Source organism: Hibiscus syriacus, unplaced genomic scaffold (assembly GCF_006381635.1).
Source record: "Hibiscus syriacus cultivar Baekdansim isolate YM2019G1 unplaced genomic scaffold, ASM638163v2 tig00110458_pilon, whole genome shotgun sequence".
In the NCBI taxonomy this organism is placed as follows: Eukaryota; Viridiplantae; Streptophyta; class Magnoliopsida; order Malvales; family Malvaceae; genus Hibiscus; species Hibiscus syriacus.
Window position 1 is genome coordinate 1,792,881 of NW_024062745.1, and position 21,479 is coordinate 1,814,359.

General features: G+C 33.1%; 1 protein-coding gene across 1 annotated transcript; it reads left to right on the top strand.

Annotated features, from left to right (window-relative positions):
• Positions 1 to 8,229: 8,229 nt before the first annotated feature.
• On the top strand, positions 8,230 to 21,221 carry LOC120126356 (NPC intracellular cholesterol transporter 1-like). Its single transcript, XM_039144571.1, has 39 exons — positions 8,230 to 8,446; positions 8,991 to 9,043; positions 9,351 to 9,450; positions 9,645 to 9,752; positions 10,096 to 10,212; positions 10,519 to 10,669; positions 10,752 to 10,999; positions 11,142 to 11,330; positions 11,538 to 11,614; positions 11,697 to 11,814; positions 12,355 to 12,438; positions 13,131 to 13,226; positions 13,349 to 13,450; positions 13,779 to 13,844; positions 14,059 to 14,154; positions 14,268 to 14,375; positions 14,483 to 14,596; positions 14,801 to 14,884; positions 15,604 to 15,732; positions 15,916 to 16,114; positions 16,221 to 16,364; positions 16,537 to 16,580; positions 16,684 to 16,767; positions 16,858 to 16,926; positions 17,021 to 17,097; positions 17,641 to 17,710; positions 17,895 to 18,044; positions 18,523 to 18,588; positions 18,684 to 18,828; positions 18,977 to 19,041; positions 19,142 to 19,207; positions 19,513 to 19,606; positions 19,904 to 19,940; positions 20,041 to 20,098; positions 20,206 to 20,316; positions 20,436 to 20,503; positions 20,625 to 20,691; positions 20,785 to 20,853; positions 20,943 to 21,221. Exons 1-39 carry the CDS (start codon positions 8,381 to 8,383, stop codon positions 21,027 to 21,029), a joined length of 3,876 nt encoding a protein of 1,291 aa, XP_039000502.1. The 5' UTR covers positions 8,230 to 8,380; the 3' UTR covers positions 21,030 to 21,221.
• Positions 21,222 to 21,479: the final 258 nt, after the last annotated feature.

A 21,479-nucleotide genomic window follows, 5' to 3' on the forward strand; every position in this document is an offset into this window, starting at 1 on the left:
GTCACTATTGTAAAAAGAAATGTGTGTTAAATCGGAGTGTTACAAGTTGCAAAATAAAATCAAAAGAGAAGTTGAAGAGTAAAACTCTGAGAAATCTGGTGAGGTCGGTATAGTACAGGAGTACGATGACGAAAAACTCCTAGTTGCGGCTAACGACAACTTTATAACAAGTGATGAGTGAATACTTGACTCTGGTAGTAGTTTTCATATGAGTCCTAATTGTGACTAGTTTGCAACGTATGAAGATGTATCTACAGATGATGTATTTTTGGAAATATGTCTCTTGTAAAGTCGCAGGTATTAGCACAATCAAGATTAAGATATTGATGGGATTGTTCGAGCACTTGGTAATGTGAGACATGTTCCAGATTTGAGTAGAAATCTAATTTCACTAGTTACTCTAGATTCAAAAGGTACAAATTCTCCAGTGAAGGTGGAGCTATGAAAAATTGCAAAAACTCTCTTGTTGTGTTGAAAGGGAAGACAAATACTACCAATTTTTATGTTCTACAGGGTTCAACAGTTTTAGATAATGCAGTTGGAGTTTCATCCACCGTGTCAAATAACGTTGTTGAACAAAATAATTGTGGGCAGAACGGTTATGTGAAACAGAAAATAGTTCAATTTCGTGAACATAATGAATTTGAAGATAGAACTATCATTAATGATCGGGATCGTGTTGTGCATGATATTGCTCGTGGTGAAACATTTGTGAGCAAAGTTGGCACTTATGATAACCATGCCGATGTTAAGACTAAATCCAAGCCTAGAAAAACTTAGACTTGATTGGTGTCCGTTACTGAAGATTACCCCTTTGAGGGGTCTTGTGGAAGAGGTGGATAACTTGTTCGTTGAAGTGAAGAATTGTTTTTTGTTGAGTTTGAGTGTCACATCGAATTTGAGTGTTTTGTCTCGAAACCTTTGCACTTTCAGAATTCGTGTCAATGTGAGGATTTGTTAGAGTTTGACATAAATTCAAAGTGGCACAAATTAATTAATATATAAATATTGAGAATTCAGGAAACCCAGTTTAGTTAAAAGTAGAAAACTTTATTAAATTGATTTCTACTTTATTTAGTTTTATTTGTAATCAAATATTATCTCTATAAATAGATACTAAGGGTCAGGGATATAAATAAAAAAAATCTTTCACCAAAATCTTTTCTATTTTCTTCCTTCATATTAGTAAAATTCTTATCCCCTGCTCGTCGTTTTTCCCTTGAGTTTTTCACGTAAATCCTGATGTTCTTTATTTTTCCTTTTCGATCGTGTTTATTTGTTTATCGATAATCATCATTCGGATATTATAACAGAAGTTGAAACAGATAATATGGAGGTTTACAGAATTTGCAACAATATTTCCGGTGCATTAGCAGGGAGCGCCTTAATTAGCATGATTCTTGAACTCTGGGTTCAAGATTGGAATATTAAAATCCGACATATCAGCCGGGATGAGAACAGTAATGCAGATGGACTGGCGGCGATGAGCCGTGGTGCTCCTGTGGGAATACAGGTGTTCATGGGCCCCCGATGGAATTGGTAGGGTTGGTCCTTCGAGAGCAGCAGACTTCGGCGTAATGTAGCTACTGTTTGGATTTGTATTACCAAAAACAAAGAATCATACCTTGTTATATAATAAACTTATATATTATTAAAAGGATAAATATAAAAATAAGGGCCTAAATTATACTTAAAATTAATTTTTGGTACTTAAAGATTTTTTTGTTAAAAATATGTGTTTAAAGTTTTCTCAGTTACATTTTTAGGTGTCTATCACTAAAAAAAGAACCTTTAAGTGACACATGTCACGTTCAAATTTTTTAAAAAATATTTATAAATAATATTTTATTTTAAAAAATAAAAAAATATAAATGTACATGTGTCACTTAACAATTTTTTAACGGTATGCATATAAAAGTGTAACGAATAAAATTTTAGCCACCTATTTTAAACGAATTTTTTTTTAAAGACTAAAATATTTATTGAGATATAATTTAAACACTTACTTTTATATTAAGCCATTGTTGAACAATATTCTATTGTTAGGAAGCCACTTTCGATAATAGCTCGCCAATATGTGAGTGGACTAGTAGATTAGTTGAACAAATTTATACAAGTTTCTAAAACCTATTGCATTCTAGAAGAAACTTATTATTATTGGATACTATATCAATACATGGCGTGATTATTGTTGATCGTCCTAGAAAATCTATAATTAGATATTGTGTATGAGAATTAAGGCACTATATTTTTTTAAAGTATATTTTCGAATATAATTATATATAAAACAAAATCAGTCATTACGATATATATTTTTATTAATATTAAGATATATAATTAAATTTAATATTCAAATAAAAATAAAAATAAACTCAAGTAAAACTTTTTTTCTCATTATGATTCATACACTAATCATTTAATCATTTGTTGCTATGTACCTAAGAGCTGGTGAGCGATTGTCCCTAAAAATTTAAAATTTTATATATTTTAATTTTTTTATATATTTCTATTAAAATTTTATTTCATCCTTTAAATTTTTAGAAATTTAAGTTCTCTCTATTAAAATTTTATATTTTAAAATTTATCTCCCAAATTAAAATCATACTTCTGTCCTGATTTATTTCACCTTGAAACAAGACTGACGTGTTGATTTTTGTTCACCTAAAGGTTTCCCACCTACAGTTAATTGTACCTTTTTTGTCACGCCTAGGAAGTTTATCTAAGGAAGCATTTCGACCTAATAAACTTCTAAGAAGAAGTATGAATGTATGCTCTGATAAATGAATTCAAGTTTAGATTTTAAATTTTGTCAAAAAAATTTAGAATTTAAATATTATGTTGATGAGAAAATATTTATAAATATAAAAATATAATATATATTGTCGAAATATTATGGAGAGATAAGCATAAAGCAAACAAAATTAAGTAGACTCCATAATAAATAAATTATTATTATTTTATAAGAATTCATATTTGAACAATATAGACGTTAAAGATGTGAGCGTTGAGATTTTAAGAGTTATGTCCAAAAACTGTGAGATGTAAAAGGGTCGGCAACGATGACCTTTTATTCAGTTGTGTGCTGGTTTGTCAGTGGAACCTCATCTGATTTTCCACACATAATTAGGGTCAGTCAGTTCCCACAACTGTGAACCGGTGTGAGAGCGACTGAAACTGACTATTATTATTATTATTATTTTAATTCTTTTTATGTGGGACGCTACCCCACTAAAAATCATTTCATTCATCTTTATCATCTAATTCGGTCTTCATCATTAGTTTCCAATTACACCCTCATCCCCGCAACTAGTGATGGGCTCGGGGGCAATTTTATTCAAATATCACACAAAAAAATATCATTATAGTATCCTTTCTCGAATATGTGCCAAATTAGCACTCTAACAAAATAAGAGAAAGACACATTTCAGAGGACAAGCTTTTCAAGACTTTTGATGATGTGGATAAAAAATTCCTGAAAAGCACGCAGTCTAAAATGCGCCTTCATCTACATTAGTAAAATGATATTAATTTAGTACATATTCGAAAAATGATGTTATAATGGTGTTTTTTTTTTTTGGGTGACATTTGAATAAAATTGCCTAGGCTCGGGACCTAAACCCGAAAGATTTCGATCCGATCCAATTTGATCGGGTCAAATCAGATCATTTTTTGGATATGTTCGGGTTGAGTCGAGTTCATGTTTAGGCTGAAAAATACTCGACTTAACTTGAACGAAAAATACTTATTTTTGGATAATCTAATTTCATTACCCAAGAAAACAGAAGTCTGCTACAAGAAATGGTTTCTTACATAAATCAACAAATACCTACTAAGCTATAAAGCCATCAACTGATAGCAAGCTATACAACCGGTCAACAAATGAAACAAAAAACAAAGAGTCCACAATCTCACGAGATACCCAACTTTCACATAGGGCAGCGTTTCTCGAGTCAATTTTTTGATAGGCCAACCGCTCAATCGAATCCGAATAGCTTCTCTAATATCCTCTAGAATTTCATCCATCAGTCTAGTATTCCCCCCAAACAGTCTGTTGTTTCTCTCTTTCCAGATGCAATACACGTAGCCCGTCAAAGCGAGCTTAAACACTCTTGCAATAAGAGACTTACCCTTAAAGCAGTGTATAGCCCAAGCTAGTTCACCATCTCAGTGGCTTACTATGCGATTGACACCACAAAGGGAAAGAATGTCCATCCATACAATTTTTGCATAATCACACTCAAAGAAGATGTGGTTTCTAGTCTCAAGCTCTATGTCACAAAACAGACACTTGTCATTCTCAATGACAAATACCATCCTCAGAAGCTTCACCCGGGTAGGGAGCCTATCCAAGATAGCCATCCATAAGATGATGTTGTGCTTAGGAATACGCCCAGAGAACCAAACTTGGTGGTGCCACACAACTTTAGGGACCGTGGTGCGCATGTCATCCCAAATCTGCCTCTTGTTGAGCTCTCTGTCTAAGCCAACAATTAAGTGATAGACACAAGGCCTCATTTTCACTAATTTCTTAAAACTCCAGCTGACATTTGTAGGGGAACTCATGTGCCAAAAATCATAATTTTTAATTACTAATATATATATATATATTCAATTAGATTTCTATTTTTATTGAATAAAAATAATATATATATATATAATCTTAAGATATCATATATTTTATTAATTACAACAATGAAGATGATATTGTATCTAAGGCAGTGGGCCCATCTAGATACGATCAAGCTTTTTTTTAACTTCTAATTGTACAATTTTTCAGTAAGTGTTAACATTTCATTTTATAGTAACTAGGGGTGTAAATGAGACGAGACAGATCGTGAGCTGTTTGAGATTGACTCGATCAAGGCTCGATAAATATTCGGATCGAATGGACTCGAGTCGAGTTCGAGCTGGACTCGAGTTCTTAACGAGCTACTTGATATCCGACTCGAACAGCTCGTGAGTAGCTCGAAAACATAATATATTAAGATTTTATTTTTTTAAAATAATTATTAATAATATTAACATTTATGTATTGATTTTTTTTAAAAATACAGTAATATTTTCATGTATTTAAGATTCATGTTCGAGTTCGAGTTTGAGGCTTCAATCGAGTAAGTTTAAATGTTTTTTCTTCATTTTGAGCTTTTTCGAGCTGCTCAGGAGCTTTAGTTCAGGATTTCAAGTTCGAGTCGAGCTTGAAAATTCTAAGCTTGCGAGTTTTCGAGTCGAGTCGAGCTCAACACTACTCGAGCTTGACTCGGCTAATTTACACCCCTAGATTGAACCCTCAAACTCGAACCTAAACCGGAACACTGCAATATGTTCAACGTGTTTATTATTTATCGCAAATAATAATATTTGTTTGTATTTATTATTTATGAGTTATTTAATTGAGTTTTAATTATTTTTATATGATTTTATTTTATTTTCAAGTGATTAGTTTATGCAGTATGAACAATATTCAACTCGAGTTAAAATCAATTTTTTTTGACTCAACCTGATTAAAAAATTCTTGAATTAATTTAATTTTGAGTCGTAATTTTGTATACTTGACTCGATTTGAAAAAAAATAAATTTGAGTCGAGTTCAAAAATAAAACTCGAATAACTCAAAATTTTTAGTAATTAGTTGTTTGATTTTTAAGGTTCAGTCTAGTCCCACAACTTTGTATGATATATCTATCTCATATTTAAACAATATGAAAAAAATATATATGTATTGTCTATAATTATAGAAAATCATTTAAATTATAATCAAATAATACAATAATATTGTAAATATTTACAATTAAATTTAAACAAATATTCAAACTCGACTACACTTAAAAAAATCAAATAAAATATAAGTTATAATATATGACTCATCAACTCGAATAATTAATACTTTTTACTTTACTCAAATTGATCAAACACTTACCCCTGAATTTATACACTTAGATAATTGAAAAGTTATGTCAGATTAATATGTTTAGACTGCTTTTATTTTATTTTTTTAATATTTTCTCTTTATTTAATAAATCAATGAATACTGTTAATTGATCTTAGTAGTTGAAAGATTTGTTATTATTCTTTGAAGTCTCATATTCGAGCATCTCGTATATATTGATATTAATGTTTGTTGTTAGATGATTGAGAATATTTGAACATATATTATCTTATATTCACTCTAAATTTATCGAAAAATAAATAAAATAAAACTAAATATTATTACTTAAAAGATAAATAATAATTTGTGAAATCATCTCAAGATTTATACCAAATTTACGTTTTCAATAACTCGGTAACTATTTCTTAACTGTCAACTTAATAGATAACTTTTTCTCCTACATTTCTCTCGAGTCACTTTATTTATTTTTATTGATTATCTTTTGATCAATTTTAATATTGATTGTCGATTATTAATATATATATTTTTTTGTTATTTTTTTATGTTACATCTTTGATTTACTTTTGTTCTTTAGTTTGTAATAACTCTGACTTGATGATATGTTTTTATCTACTTTTATGACACATTTTTTGTATTCTTTATCAGACATTTGATCGTTCTTTTTATTTTATATTTTTCTCATAGGTAGATTTAATGATGTCTTGACTAACCAAGATTATACTTATTTGTTATCATGTTGATATTTTCTGTTTTAGACCTTCATATTGGATTTGATTGAATACACGATTGAGTTCGTGGATATTTTGTTCTCATTTTATGATTTGTTTGTCGATGCAATCAGATCTATATATATCTATCTTCGTGTGAATTTTCTGGTTAAGATTTATACATTTTTCTTATCTAATCATTGTATGATCTCAAATAACTAATTTATTGTGTCAATAAAAATAAAAATATTATAATTATATGTTTATTTTATAATTATAAAATATTTATAATTATGAATATTTTTAAATTAATCACTTATATATGATCTATTGATCGACTTACCGTACAGGCGAGGGCGATCCTCCAAACTCAGTTTGCTCTATTCATAAATTTTAGGGTTTGAACTCACTTTACTTAAGGGACATAATGTCTTATCCCACTAGACTAATTGATTATTGGTATAATTATAAATATTTGTTAATAATCCAGTTGTTTCTATTAAAAAAATCTGCCAACAACTCTTTTTTAAAGGAAAATCGCCAACTTAAAATAATATGAAATCTCAAATTTCCTATACCATCCCTTAATTCCAATAAGTAAATTTAGGACGTGGTTAAAAAAATATTATCAGTTTTATTATTATTTAAATAATAAAATCGATAAAAAATTATCTAAAATATTATTATTTCTATCGTTTTTGTTATTATTAAGGGTTTTACCGAGCTTGATAATATATTCGGTAAAGCGCTACCTAAAATATTATTTTTCTACCAGATATATTACTAAACTCAGTAAAACGCCCAATAATAATAAAATTAATAAAAATAATAATATTTTTAATAATTTTTTACCAATTTTATTATTTAAATAATAATAAAAACGGCAACACATTTTTTAACCGTGTAAATCCAATCCTCATCGGCCGCCATCAATTACTATTTTCTAACTTCTAAGTCAAGCGTTTAATGAGATTTTGGGATGATACTATTTTTTTTCTTTCAAAAAATCAAGTTTTAATTTTTAACTTTTTTGTTTTATTATCCTAAACTTTTAAATTTTTTAAATTAGATCAATTAATAAAAATAACAAACTCGTTAAATTTACATCAATTATTTTATTTTTCCCAACGTGAACATCAATTATTTTATTTTCGTATAAATATTAAAATTAGTTAAAGTTAATTAAAGAAAAAAGTTAACTGTACTTTATGTCCTTAATTATGATTGAAATTCTAAATTAATTTTTAAATCTAAAAACATTTTAATTAAATGTTCAAGAAAATTAGACTATTCGAAATCTAGATATAATTTTCAGATGTATTGAGTAATTAATTCTATATATTTGTTTTGAAAAAACGTGTACCACAATTGTGTGTGGAATAGATAAAAAAATCACTTTCACAACTGAGAACCAACCGGACAAGAGCCGACCCAACAATTACCCGGACGAAGCAAACCGAAAGCGAGGCTGTTATCGTAAATACAGCGTATACATACATCTCCTCAATCGCAATCGTGCCTAAAATTTAGTTTTCTTTTTCCTTTTTAGAAAGAATTTAAATTTAATTCCCCTTGGAAAGCGTAAAACCGGAAGCTGTATATTTGGCTCGAAAGTATATATAGTTATACACCGTTTTTCCTTGGGCAATCCTCTCCCCTTCAGTCCTTCACAGCCTCGCTTGGCTTAACGGCTTCAGTTCTTTGCCCTTTTATAATATACTAGTATATATTTTGCTCTCACTCAAACCAGCAAAGCTGCAGCAGAAGGCTTTCTGCAGTTAAACAGAATGGACTCCTTTCGCCGGAGATCAGCGCTTCCTTCTGGATTTATTTCATTCATTTCCTTGTTTCTGGTAAGCGTTTCCATCGCTTTCATCCTCTGCTTCAACTGTTCTGATTTTACTTTTCTTTTTATGTTTAATTCTGGCTTCACTACTCGTTTACTTTTTATCTTTTTTTTGGTTTCAAAGGAGAGAACATTTGTCGTTTTCATCCTTATTTACGCTTGAAGCCTTGAACTCCGAGAGATCTACAATATCTGATTATGTTCTTACTTTTTTTTGGGTCAAAGCTTGTCAAATGTTTGCCTGATCAACTTCTTGTTTTCTCCTTCATTTTCAAAAATGAAATCGAGACTTGAAATGTAGAATTCAAGTTATATTTTGTTTCCTCTGTTTCTGATTCTTGAAAGTGTTTTGTTGTAGTCAATATTTCATAGAAACTGAAAAAAATTCAAAATAGCATTTAATTCTTGGCCTAAGAAGTTGTGCAGTTTCATATTTTGATTCTGGCGTTTCATTTTAGCGGAAGATTTTGCTAAAATAGGAAAAAAGAGAGATTACAATTAAATTTTCCTTGTTCATTTTAGCTGACTCTGTAGTTTTTTTGTCTGTGCAGCTTTTATTTATTATACAAGCGGCAGTTTCGCAGCCGAACAATGATGAACTAAGGTAAGACTTATTCGTGCTTATCTCTGCCAACTTTCTACAAAACACAAAAAACAATAAATTTCAATACAGCTCAAATTTATTGTTCTGAGCTGTCATTTTGAAGCCAGTTAAGTATATACGTTTTTGGTGCTTCTAATTCCCCCCCCCCTAAGTAATAGCTCCAACAATTTTTGGTTGAATTTGCGTTTTCTGAAAATCTATACAGTAACTGATGCAATTGCTAATTTACTTCAACTTGATTGAAAACTGTGATTGGTAAATTATTATTAATTGTCCCCCCCCTTTTGTTTGTGTTTGTTATGTCTAGGGAGAGACATGCTGAAGGATATTGTGCAATGTATGACATTTGCGGAGCACGAAGTGATGGCAAAGTAGTGAACTGTGCTTCCGGTTCTCCAGCAGTAAAGGTAAGAAACTTATAACTTTCTCTCATAAATTTTGTACGAATTATGGTTAATAGTAATTATAGAAGGTCCTGAGTCTCGTATGATATGAACTATATTCCTTGAGCCAATTTGCACAAATTCCTTTTTATTTTTATTCTGAAGAGCTTTGGGAAAAATATGTTACAAAATATAACTCTAATTATTATTCTTCTCAGCCTGATGAGTTACTTTCGTCCAAGATTCAAAGTTTGTGCCCAGCAATCACTGGAAATGTTTGTTGTACAGAAGCTCAATTTGATACACTACGGAGTCAAGTCCAGCAAGTAAGATTTATTGTTCAACTTTACTGTTGTTTTTATGCTAGCTTGCATTATTAGAGAGTGTGAATGATTACTTCTTTACTTATGTGGCTTTTGATGTTATTAGATTGTTATTTGGCACGATGGACTTTTCTACTTATAACTCCTTTTATTACTGCATTTGTCTTTCTAGTTTTATCAGAAGTATAATTTTTGTTTCTTACCTGGAAGCTTTAACTATTTTAAGTGATGAATTTCATTCGAACATCATGGCTTAATGCCGGTTTTGATCAATTGGAGTTAGCAGACTGCATGCTCCTAAATTTCATCTCTTTATAACATATGTTTAATTTGTACGTTATTGCAGGCAATTCCTTTCCTTGTAGGCTGTCCAGCATGCTTGAGAAACTTTTTGAATCTGTTCTGTGAGCTCTCATGTTCTCCAAATCAAAGTTTGTTCATCAATGTAACTTCTGTATCCCAGGTCAGGAATCCCGACTAACCCTCTACGACCATGTTATAAGACAACTTGATATCTTTTAGTATGATCATGAAATTGTGTCTGCCTTTTAAAAGCTTGGAAATATTATTGACCAATATGAACTTGGGAATGTTATCTTCAATCACATTGTTGTTTCAAACGTTATTTTATGAGTGAAAATCTGAATTAACTACTAACATACACAATGTCTTGTGTATGCTTCTTGGAACAGATGGTCATGCACTTCTTTAGGGGACACAAATTTTTATATCAAAGATGATAAATTCCTTGATATTTCTCTCTTTGCAGGTCAGAAATAATTTGACCGTGGATGGAATTGACTATTACATAACTGATGATTTTGGTGAGGGCTTGTATGAATCTTGCAAGGACGTAAAGTTTGGTACCATGAATACTCGTGCTATGGAATTTATTGGTGCTGGTGCTAAAAATTTCAAAGGTGAAGTGCTAGTTATAAGTTTTTATGTCAAGACTTGTCCATCATGTCTCAATCTCATTATTTGATTGATTGGTTCTGGCAGAGTGGTTTGCTTTCATTGGTAAGCGAGCACCGAATAACTTGCCAGGTTCACCATATGCCATTCAGTTCCTGCCAACTGTTACCGAATCATCTGGGATGAAACCTATGAACGTATCCACTTATTCATGTGGAGATGTTTCACTGGGATGTTCTTGTGGTGATTGCACTTCATCTCCTCTCTGTTCTAATACAGCTATATCTACTTCCAATGAGGGGGCTAAATGTTCAGTTCAAATTGGATCTCTTAAGGTGAGTTTTTTTTTTCATTTCATTTTTTAAAATCCATTTTAACGAATGAGAATTCCCTAATTCATATGAAAGCACAATTGGTTTCCTAATTTGTGCCACGTTACATGTTTTTCTAATTAGTATAATGGTTTAAAATCTGCAGGCCAAATGTGTCGATTTAGCTTTAGCAATCCTCTATGTTGTATTGGTTTCTGTGTTTTTCGGATGGGGCTTTTTCCATCAGACAAGAAAAAGAAGCCGGTCTTTTCGAATGAAATCATTTTTGGATACAACAGATGATGGCCAATCTGATTCTCTTAATGGGCAAAAAGCTGAGAACCTCCCCATGCAGGTGCCCCCCCTCTTTCTTTCTTTTTCTAACTTTGTGCTGGTTTTCTTTGATCTCATTCTATTCCACTCTTGATATTTTAGTTTAGTTAATTGCATTCACGTCTGCCTTAAAACTTTACGAAATTGTAATTATTATTTGACAACCTTCTATTTTGTATCTTTCTTCTTCTTCTTCTTCTTCTTCTTTGTGCTTCATGTTTGATATTAGAGGCTAGAAGATTCTAATCAACGTAGCACTGTGGTTCGTCTTTCTGTTGTGCAAGGATACATGTCAAACTTTTACAGGTTAACTTTCTATGTATATATAGCTTACATCAGTTGAGCAATGGTCAAGTCTCTGATCTTGTCCTAATCTACTTATTTTCAGGAAATATGGACTATGGGTTGCTAGACATCCTATCCTTGTATTGAGTTTGTCAGTGGGAATGGTTCTTCTACTTTGCTTGGGCCTAGTCCGTTTCAAGGTGGAAACACGACCAGAGAAGGTAATACTTGACTGCTGAATAGCTAGATGTATCTTCATATAAACTGAATCATCAATCATTTCTGTTTCCATCCAAAGAGGTTAGTAATCATAATTAATTTGGTACAAAATTCATTCTCAGGATTTACTGTTAAGTAATTTCAAATATATCGTATAAAACATCCAAACTTCTATGGTTGATCCAGCGATAATCATCCAAGGCTTCTGTTTACTTGCATGAGATATAAGTTAAATAATCTTTTTCATTATGTTTAGATGCATTCTCCAGCTAATCTATAGAAACTGACACCTGAGATACTGGCATGGTTGCTTGTTTTCATGCTTGCAAACCATGTTTTATAATGAATCCCCTCATGAGGCTTTTGCTATTGTTTCTGTTCTTTGCTCAAATATAGTGTCTGCTTTGTTGTTTTGAATGGATGTGTACAATCAGTTGTCAAGCATTTTTAGATCAGAGAATTGACTTTGATATACTTCTGATTACATTCTTCTTTCAATACATTTTCTATTATCTGAATATCTGTTACCAATACAATGTCAGCTATGGGTAGGACCTGGGAGTAAAGCTGCAGAAGAGAAACGGTTTTTTGACAGCAACCTATCTCCTTTTTACAGAATTGAGCAGGTTTTCCCCTATTTTATACTATTTTCCACCATCTTTGCCATTTTATCTGGTTCCCCTTTTTTTTATTGCTGCTGGCCTAGAGGGTAAAATTTATAGAATGATTCTGAGGTCAAGTTATAATTTTCATGATATATGGCATACCTTAGCAATTTTCATTATATCCTTTCTTGGAGTAAAATATTCTTGCTAATTATTTTTCTGAGTATATATCCTGAGGGTGCTACCATCTGTCAGCAGTATACTTTCCATATTTATGTAATTCCTTCAAATCTTTTCCTCTCTCTTTTCCGTATTTATTTATATCAACTTTATTTATGTAATTCTCTTCCTCATAGAAACTTTTTTTTTCACGTTCTTTTCTTGTTTTCTCTAATGATACATTATCTAAGAACCATTAGTTTAAATTCCTCTTCATTGGATTGAGCAAAATGCAATATAATTTCCTATTTAATAGTCCTCATTTCACATTTTTTTTAAAATCTTTTCCTATTTATTTAAATCAACTTTGATTATATACTTCCCTTCCTCATGGCAACATTTTCTCTCATTCTTTAGTTTTCTTCTCTAATGAGATATTATATGAGAACCGCTGGTTTAAATCTATTTATTGGATTGAGCATTGTTTTTTCTTTTTATAGTGCATGTGTCTTATCATATACTTAGGAATAACTAATGTTTCCTATGTTTTTCAGCTAATACTAGCAACAATTCCAGACCCTTTGGATGGTAAATCGCCCAGCATTATGACCGAGGAAAACATTAAGTTGTTGTTTGAAATTCAGAAGAAGGTATTCGTTCTACTGTAATTTATCAGGCTGGATTAACATTACACAGTGTGATTGGGTCTGTAATGGTTTGTGCATTTAGATTATCTTAGAATGGACTTAAACAATTGTAGTTTACTTAACAGGTTGATGGAATCCGGGGAAATTATTCTGGCTCAATGATATCTTTGACAGATATTTGCATGAAGCCGATGGGTGAGGATTGTGCCACGCAAAGTGTTATACAGGTAGCATGCTTGAGTGTGTCTGCACATGAATGAAGAATATGGAATCATAAATTTTCAATTGAAATGTAAATTAACTGTTCAATCTCAGCAGAAAAGCAATGTTCATATTTCTTCATATGGACACTTTAGTTGCTTCTTTTACAAGCATGTTTTAGTATTGAAAACGTTTTGATGTGATAACTTGATAGGTTGCTATTTATGATAATTGTCCGTAAATTCCATTGTGTTTTATATTTGACCAAACTCATCGAATTTCTAGAGCACCTTACTAGTTCTCCTTTATAATCCTTTTTCTTTACTATTTTATTTTCTATGTTTCTCTTGATAGTATTTCAAAATGGATCCAAGTTATGATGCTGATGACCGACTGGATCATGTCAACTATTGTTTTCAGGTATATCTTAATACTTCTTTGTTTATTTGGTTTAAAGGTAATACCTTATCCACATTTCTACTTATTGACCAACCGTTGTTCTAAGGCATGTTCACTTGACAATAAAGTTAAATTATCGATTCTTTTCTTCTTTTTTCCCCTCACATTTCTCTCTTTCACTGTCTTTTTGTCACCTGAGTTGACCTTTAATGTTTCAAGCTGTGCATTCTTTCAGCATTATACATCTGCAGAATCATGTATGAGTGCTTTTAAAGCACCAGTAGATCCTAGCACCGTATTAGGAGGTTTCTCTGGGAGCAACTATACTGAGGTATTAATTTTACTTTTCTGAGCTGCCAATGCAGTCTGATTTTTGAATGTATGATCTTTATCATATAAATATCTAATTGGATGTTGTAACGTAAGATGATATTTATCATACAGGCTTCTGCATTTATAGTAACTTATCCGGTAAACAATGCTCTTGACAAAGAAGGGAATGCAACTCAAAAGGCAGTGGCTTGGGAGAAGGCCTTTGTTCAGTTAGCAAAGGTGTGGTACTTGTACTTGCATCATATCTCTGTGTTTATTGTCTTTGCAATTGCCTTGGGATTTCTCGGATTAGTGAATCTCACATGTGATACCATGTTATGGAACAGGATGAGTTGTTGCCTATGGTTCAATCTAAAAATTTGACATTTTCGTTTTCTTCGGAAAGCTCTATCGAGGAGGAGTTGAAAAGAGAAAGCACTGCAGATGCCATAACCATACTGGTAGGTGTTTTTCTTTATTATGGCTTGAAAACATGACACTTGAGTCCTACATTTAGAAGCCTAACCTTTGTAATTAATGGAATTCCTAAGAAGCCTGCCAGCATGCTTCTTTTAAATAAAATCATTAATCTTGTAAATTTGATTTTTTTTTGTTTTAATTTTCTCAGACTGCTTTCTTTTGCCTTCCACCTTATTTTATCGCAGATAAGCTATCTTGTGATGTTTGCTTACATATCTCTGACCTTGGGTGATACGCCTCAATTATCTTCCTTTTACATTTCATCTAAGGTATCTTGTTCATGATTCTTCTTTCAAGAAAATAATATTTTGTTTCTAATTATTATTATTCTACCTTCCGTTCTCTTTTGGGTGTGGTTTCTGGGATCCTCACCTAGTAGCTTAACCTTTTCTGTTGAGAGGTTCTGTAGCATTGGTAATGAAATTTATCTGATCAAGTGCTTCGGAATTCAAGCCTTTGCATATTTAACTTAATAAGGTTAATAGTCATAAATTCACTTTCATCAGCTTTTGGAGTCGCCCTTAATTAGTTTTTCTTTTAGCAATAGGAACTTTATGTCTAGTGGACTAACATCTTGAACATCTCAGAAAGAAAGGACAAAGCAAATGAGAAATATTGGTTATACTATTAGAAATCCAACCATTGGTATGACTTCTCCTAGACCACTTTTATATGCTATTACCAATTTACCGGAACTTATTTAAATGACCTTTTTACCAAAACAAAGTGTACCTATTCATTGTTTCAGGGATCTATATCTAATAAATGAGAGCTTCTCTTGGTTTTGAAATTTTTCATGTTATGCTTTATTGGATGACTTGAGGTTATGCTTGGATGGAGCTATAAATAACTGCCCCTTCAATTCTTGGACTGCCATAGATAGGTTAACAAGATAACAAAAGTAACCTGCTAGGGTTGGACGAATGTCTGAAACATTTTCCGTTGCTTATCTTATATGATGGATACTGTATGATTGATTGAATTCCAGGTGTTGCTTGGCCTTTCTGGCGTTGTGCTTGTCATGCTCTCGGTTCTTGGATCAGTAGGATTTTTTAGTGCTATTGGAGTAAAATCTACCCTAATCATAATGGAAGTTATCCCTTTTCTTGTTCTTGCAGTAAGTGCCCTGCTCCTTTAGCATATTTCAAATTCATATGATGTTTCTAACTTTGCAACTACCAAGTGCCCGACTTGGAGGATGTATATTACAATTACATCAAGCATTTTGTCTGTCAAGTTCCATATCTCCATTGCCAAGTTCTGTTGTGGCTTGTCTTCTGAACTCTTTATCATGTAACAGGTTGGAGTGGACAATATGTGCATACTGGTGCATGCTGTTAAGCGGCAACCTTTGGACTTACCTCTAGAAGGAAGGATAAGCAATGCACTTGTGGAAGTGGGGCCATCGATAACACTTGCCAGTCTATCTGAGGTTTTTGTTTTTGCAGTTGGAAGTTTCATCCCTATGCCAGCGTGTCGAGTATTTTCCATGTTTGCAGGTCTATGCGTGTTACTGTGTACATTTTATAAGTAATATACATCGAAACAGTTTTTTTTTTTATGCCAATTGTGCCATTCCCCTCACATCCATGCTTTCTGTTGCAGCACTGGCCGTTTTGTTGGACTTCCTTCTGCAGGTCACCGCTTTTGTTTCTCTGATAGTGTTCGACTTTTTGCGAGCCGAGGGTAGAAGGGTTGATTGTTTTCCATGTATAAAAGCATCATCGACATATGCTGAATCCGAGAAAGGTATAGCTGGTGTTGTATGATTGATGAATCATGTAATTGTTTTGATATCTTGATTCTTTGAATATGCATTAGAATAGAACTAGTTTTCATAGTTATTTATTACTTTGAACCCATTCTCACTCATCGTGAAGCTGTCATGAAGTCTTACTAGATTTTTTTTATGGAACTTCAGGCATTGGTGGGAGAAAACCTGGGCTACTGGCTCGGTATATGAAGGTAAATGTGTCTACTTTAGAACATAAGTAACAATGTAATTTTACTTCTTCTCAAAACAAGCTTCATTTTTTGCGTATCAGATTGTTTCTGTTTTTACTTTCAGGTGGTACATGCTCCCATTCTCAGTCTTTGGGGAGTGAAAATTTTAGTGGTTTCTGTTTTTGTTGCCTTTTCATTGGCTAGCATCGTAAGTTGCTTTAACTTTGTCAAAGATCTATTTTATTCTTTTTGCCCATGACTTGAAGTAAACTTCTTATGCTTGGAAAAATTTTTGTAGGCATTGTCCACACGAATCGAGCCTGGTTTGGAACAAAAGATTGTTCTTCCCCAAGACTCATATCTTCAGGTTCGGTTTTTTGGTTTCCTTTTTCCTGAATGCAGAAATGAATCACATGATATCCATTCTCATCCTTGAGTCATTGTGGCATTCTATTTTGCAGGGCTATTTCAATAATGTTTCAGAGTATCTCAGAATTGGGCCGCCACTCTATTTTGTCGTGAAGAACTATAATTATAGGTATTTCCATTTTATTTCTAGTTTCTTTTCAGTTTACTACATGGTATCTGCTTCTGTGTTTTAAAGGATGATTACCTGGTCCAAAGCGTGAAGAGACATATTGGTTGTTTTTCATTCTTGGATCATCACATTTGAACATGATGAACCTTGCATATAGAAAATCTTTAATACCATAAATGACAAAGCATAGTATTGTCTCTTCTAAAAGCTTAAGAATTTCCTGTCTAAAATTAAAATATCAGGAATAATTATAAACACCTGAACAAGATCATGATGCAATTTACTTGCTTTTGATATGAAAAAGGAAACTACTAATGGCAGAAAACTGTGATTTTAGGCCGATTCTATTAGAGCTCCATGTGAATGTTCTATGCATTTTCCATAACAGGGGTTATACTCCATTTAAGAAGTGATTGCTTTCTGATAAGTATGTGAAGCTTCATTGCTATCAAGGAAAAAAAAGATGGGAGTTATTCAAATTTTCATCTAATTGGTTTATAGTTGATAAATAGGCTTTTTGTGCTGACGTTTTTCTATCCACAGTTCAGAATCAATAGATACGAATAAATTGTGCTCCATCAGCCAATGTAACTCAGACTCTCTTTTAAATGAGGTAAAATTGTTTAGTAGATTCTATCTTTTGAGTGTTCATTCATGATATTAGGTTTATCTTAGTAAACCACTCTCTTCTATTTAGTTTGAAGCATATTTATGTTTTTAAGATTGCGTATCTACAAACCTTTGCCTTGTATTGTTTCCGTATTTCATTTGACAGCCTTATCTTGTTGCCTTCCCAGATAGCTAGAGCATCCTTGGCATCAGAATCAAGCTATATTGCTAAGCCAGCTGCTTCATGGCTTGATGATTTTCTTGTATGGGTATCTCCGGAAGCATTTGGTTGCTGTCGGAAATTTACTAACGGGAGTTATTGTCCCCCTGATGATCAGGTTACGATACTATTATTCTTGGTACTTATTGTAAGATTTAATGCAATCCTATGATATGCCGGGAGTTTTCACTTTCCAATAATAAGGTATCCTAAAATATGTTACCAAATAGGTTGGACTGACTTCATCTGCTAGGCCTCATGTGTATTTTGCTTATGCAAAGAAATTCACTTGAACTTAGCTATCAAACCTCATTTGGTTCAATAATTATGTATTTAGTTTCAAGACTGGAGGTTTGATAGCTTTACAGCTAAGCCTTTTTCTGGTAATGGTGCCTCCATTTTTTAGTGAAATAACCAGATGTCTCTATTTTCCTGTTCCAACTTAGCTATGCTTAGCAGTTTTCGTTTCTAAGAAGATATCAATATAAGTTCAATGTCCTGTTTCTCGTATCATTGCGTAATTAGGTTTTCCGAAACCGGGTTTATGGTAATTGGATACATTTGAGTTCGCTGAAATTAAACTTTCTCTCTTCCAGCCTCCTTGTTGCTCTGCCAATGACTCTACTTGTGGGTTGAGTGAAGTGTGCAAAGATTGCACCACGGTAATAGACAACCCTTGAATTCTGTCTGATTTTTTGGTATCACAGTAGTATCTTATGAAGCAGTTCTTGTGACTAATGAATATGGGATGTTTCAGTGCTTCCGTCACTCAGATTTACATAATGATCGCCCCTCTACGTCCCAGTTTAGGGAGAAACTTCCATGGTTCCTTGATGCTTTACCTTCTGCTGATTGTTCAAAAGGTGGACATGGTGCTTACACTAGCAGTGTGGAACTCCAAGGTTTGTTAGAACAAGCCTTCTATTCACGATCACACCAATTTATCATTTGTTGACAATTTTCACGTACCCATTTGACTTTGAGATAGAATCTGTAAATAATATGTGTTCATATTTAAATTTGGCAGTGACTAGTTTTATATTTTATCAGGCTATGAAAATGGTATCATCAAGGCATCATCATTCCGCACCTACCATACACCCCTCAATAAGCAGGTAGAAACTAATAGTCAGTGCAGCCATTTTTGTTAATTATTTCCTCTCTTTCTTATTTTCCATTGAAGCATCACCATTAATTGACTTTCAATTGTTTTAGATTGATTATGTTAACTCAATGAGGGCATCTCGACAATTTGCTTCAAGAGTTTCAGATTCTTTAAAGGTAAGATATCGATCGTAATTGGCCGTCTTAAATTATTCGGTTCATATATTTGTACTTCAGTAGAAAACCCCCTTTTTTTTTTCTACGTGATTGGGTATCTTTATCTAGCTCTTTTTTGCATGATACAATTGTTACTCCTTATTATGCGACTTTATGGTCCTCATTAATTCTCCTACACCAGCATTGCATGGGAACTTATTTAGCTTCTCATGCGAGCAGTCCCTTGTTCGTAACATATTTACAAATTTAGATGCATGCTAGTGTTGTGATGATGTGCGTTTGTTAACTGACATTTTCTGGTGCAGATGGAAATCTTCCCATATTCCGTGTTTTATATGTTCTTTGAGCAATACCTTGATATATGGAAGACAGCTCTCATCAACCTTGCAATTGCAATTGGTTAGTAATTTGCAGAAACCTACTCAAGTGTCATAAATTAGTACACACATTTTTTCCCCAGAACTTATTTTTAAGGCATTTCTGGTACACATTAACGATTCAAAAGTGATTACCAAAACCTAAGGGTAGATTGAAAGATATCTGCTGATGTTATTTAATTTTGATCTGCGTCTTTTGTGTTACCTGAGTTTTACATATGTATTTGACTTGGTATTTAGCAGGCATTATTACAATGGCTTGTGATTTTGTAGTTATTTCTAACAGTCTATTGTTTTTCTTCGGTTTGATTGCTTTCAGGTGCGGTATTTATTGTTTGTTTAGTTATTACATGCAGGTTAGCTTCCTAGTTTTTTTTCCCTCGACTTAAAGTCTTTATCGGTCGGGTTTTACCTGTATAATTACTAATCTCTTTGACATTCTCCCCCCAAATATAGTTTGTGGACCTCAGCTATCATCATGCTGGTGTTGGCAATGATTCTCGTTGATCTCATGGTAATCTATTCTCTGACCGTCACCTTACCTCTTTCGTTTGAACTGGTTTTACTTTGGTTTTCTATTTGCATATGTTATACACCCTCTTACAAAGTTAAACTTTTCAGGGTGTGATGGCCATTCTCGGAATTCAACTCAATGCCGTCTCTGTTGTTAATCTTGTTATGTCGGTTGGCATTGCTGTTGAGTTCTGCGTGCATATAACGCATGCATTTTCGGTTAGTATCGTTCAGCTTTTAGTTTAATCATATGGTTTATCCACCCCCATTTGCTGTGTGGATATTTTACCATATTCATAATTCTTTTGCTGATATATTATTCCAAGTTCCTCGTGCAGGTAAGCAGCGGGAATAGAGATGAAAGGGTAAAGGAAGCTCTGGGTACGATGGGAGCTTCCGTCTTCAGGTTCGTTTCCTTCTCTTATAAAGCACACCATCCACCGCCACTCCTTTCTGTCTTTTACGTTGGGGGAGCGATAAACCATCTATTCTTGCTTTACCGTCGTTATCCGATGTAATTATTGCAGTGGAATCACTTTGACGAAGCTAGTAGGGGTGCTGGTTCTTTGCTTCTCAAAGACGGAAGTTTTTGTGGTACCTATTCCTTTACCGACTTTTTAATTATGGAACCATTCATTTTGTCCTGTAGATTTTTAAACCTTTACCCTCATCTCTTGTGTTTTGTAGGTCTATTACTTCCAGATGTACCTTGCGTTGGTCCTTCTAGGTTTCTTACATGGGCTTGTATTTTTGCCGGTAAGTCTGTTTTTTCGTTATGTAGAAAGGCTAGAACCGGGTAAGTTTAGTTACCAAAGCGAAAGCATTAACCTAGTGTTTTCATTCAGGTGGTGCTGAGCATGTTTGGTCCACCGTCGAGATGTATAAAAATCGAGAAACAAGACGAGCGGCCTTCGGTTTCATCGCAGCCTTAATGCGACTGTCTCTGACACGAATTACCACTCCTTTTGTCGACAGTTTACAATTCCATTTGCGTCTGATATAGAAACTGCATGTATCACCACACCAGAGCAAAGGATTAAAAACAACGGAAAAATTACGAGAAAAAAAAAACAGTTTCCCCCATCCCGTCCCATCACAACATGTAAAGCTTTGTTTTAGAGCAAGGACGAACGAAGTAATAGGAAAATCATATATTGGCTGCTGCTGTTGTCAATATTTTAAGGTAGCTGATTCATCTAACCTAAAAGTTAAAACTTACTTGGGATAGAATGATAGTAGTTGTTTTGCAGTCTTAGATGAATGAGTGTTTCTCTGCGTATTCTCATTTGCCCTCGCCCACTAGCATCCTATGTATAATCTTTATTTGACTTTTCTCCCCTAAATTTCGTTATTCCTAATTGCTAGGTCCGTAGCCGATACTT

What these genes read in the sequence shown, in the direction of transcription:
- LOC120126356 (XM_039144571.1), top strand. Translation starts at nt 8,381, where the DNA reads ATGGACTCCTTTCGCCGGAGATCAGCGCTTCCTTCTGGATTTATTTCA. An exon ending in ATGTAACTTCTGTATCCCAG is followed by an intron (nt 10,213 to 10,518) that starts GTCAGGAATCCC and finishes CTCTCTTTGCAG; the next exon opens with GTCAGAAATAATTTGACCGT. An exon ending in ATGTCAACTATTGTTTTCAG is followed by an intron (nt 13,845 to 14,058) that starts GTATATCTTAAT and finishes GCATTCTTTCAG; the next exon opens with CATTATACATCTGCAGAATC.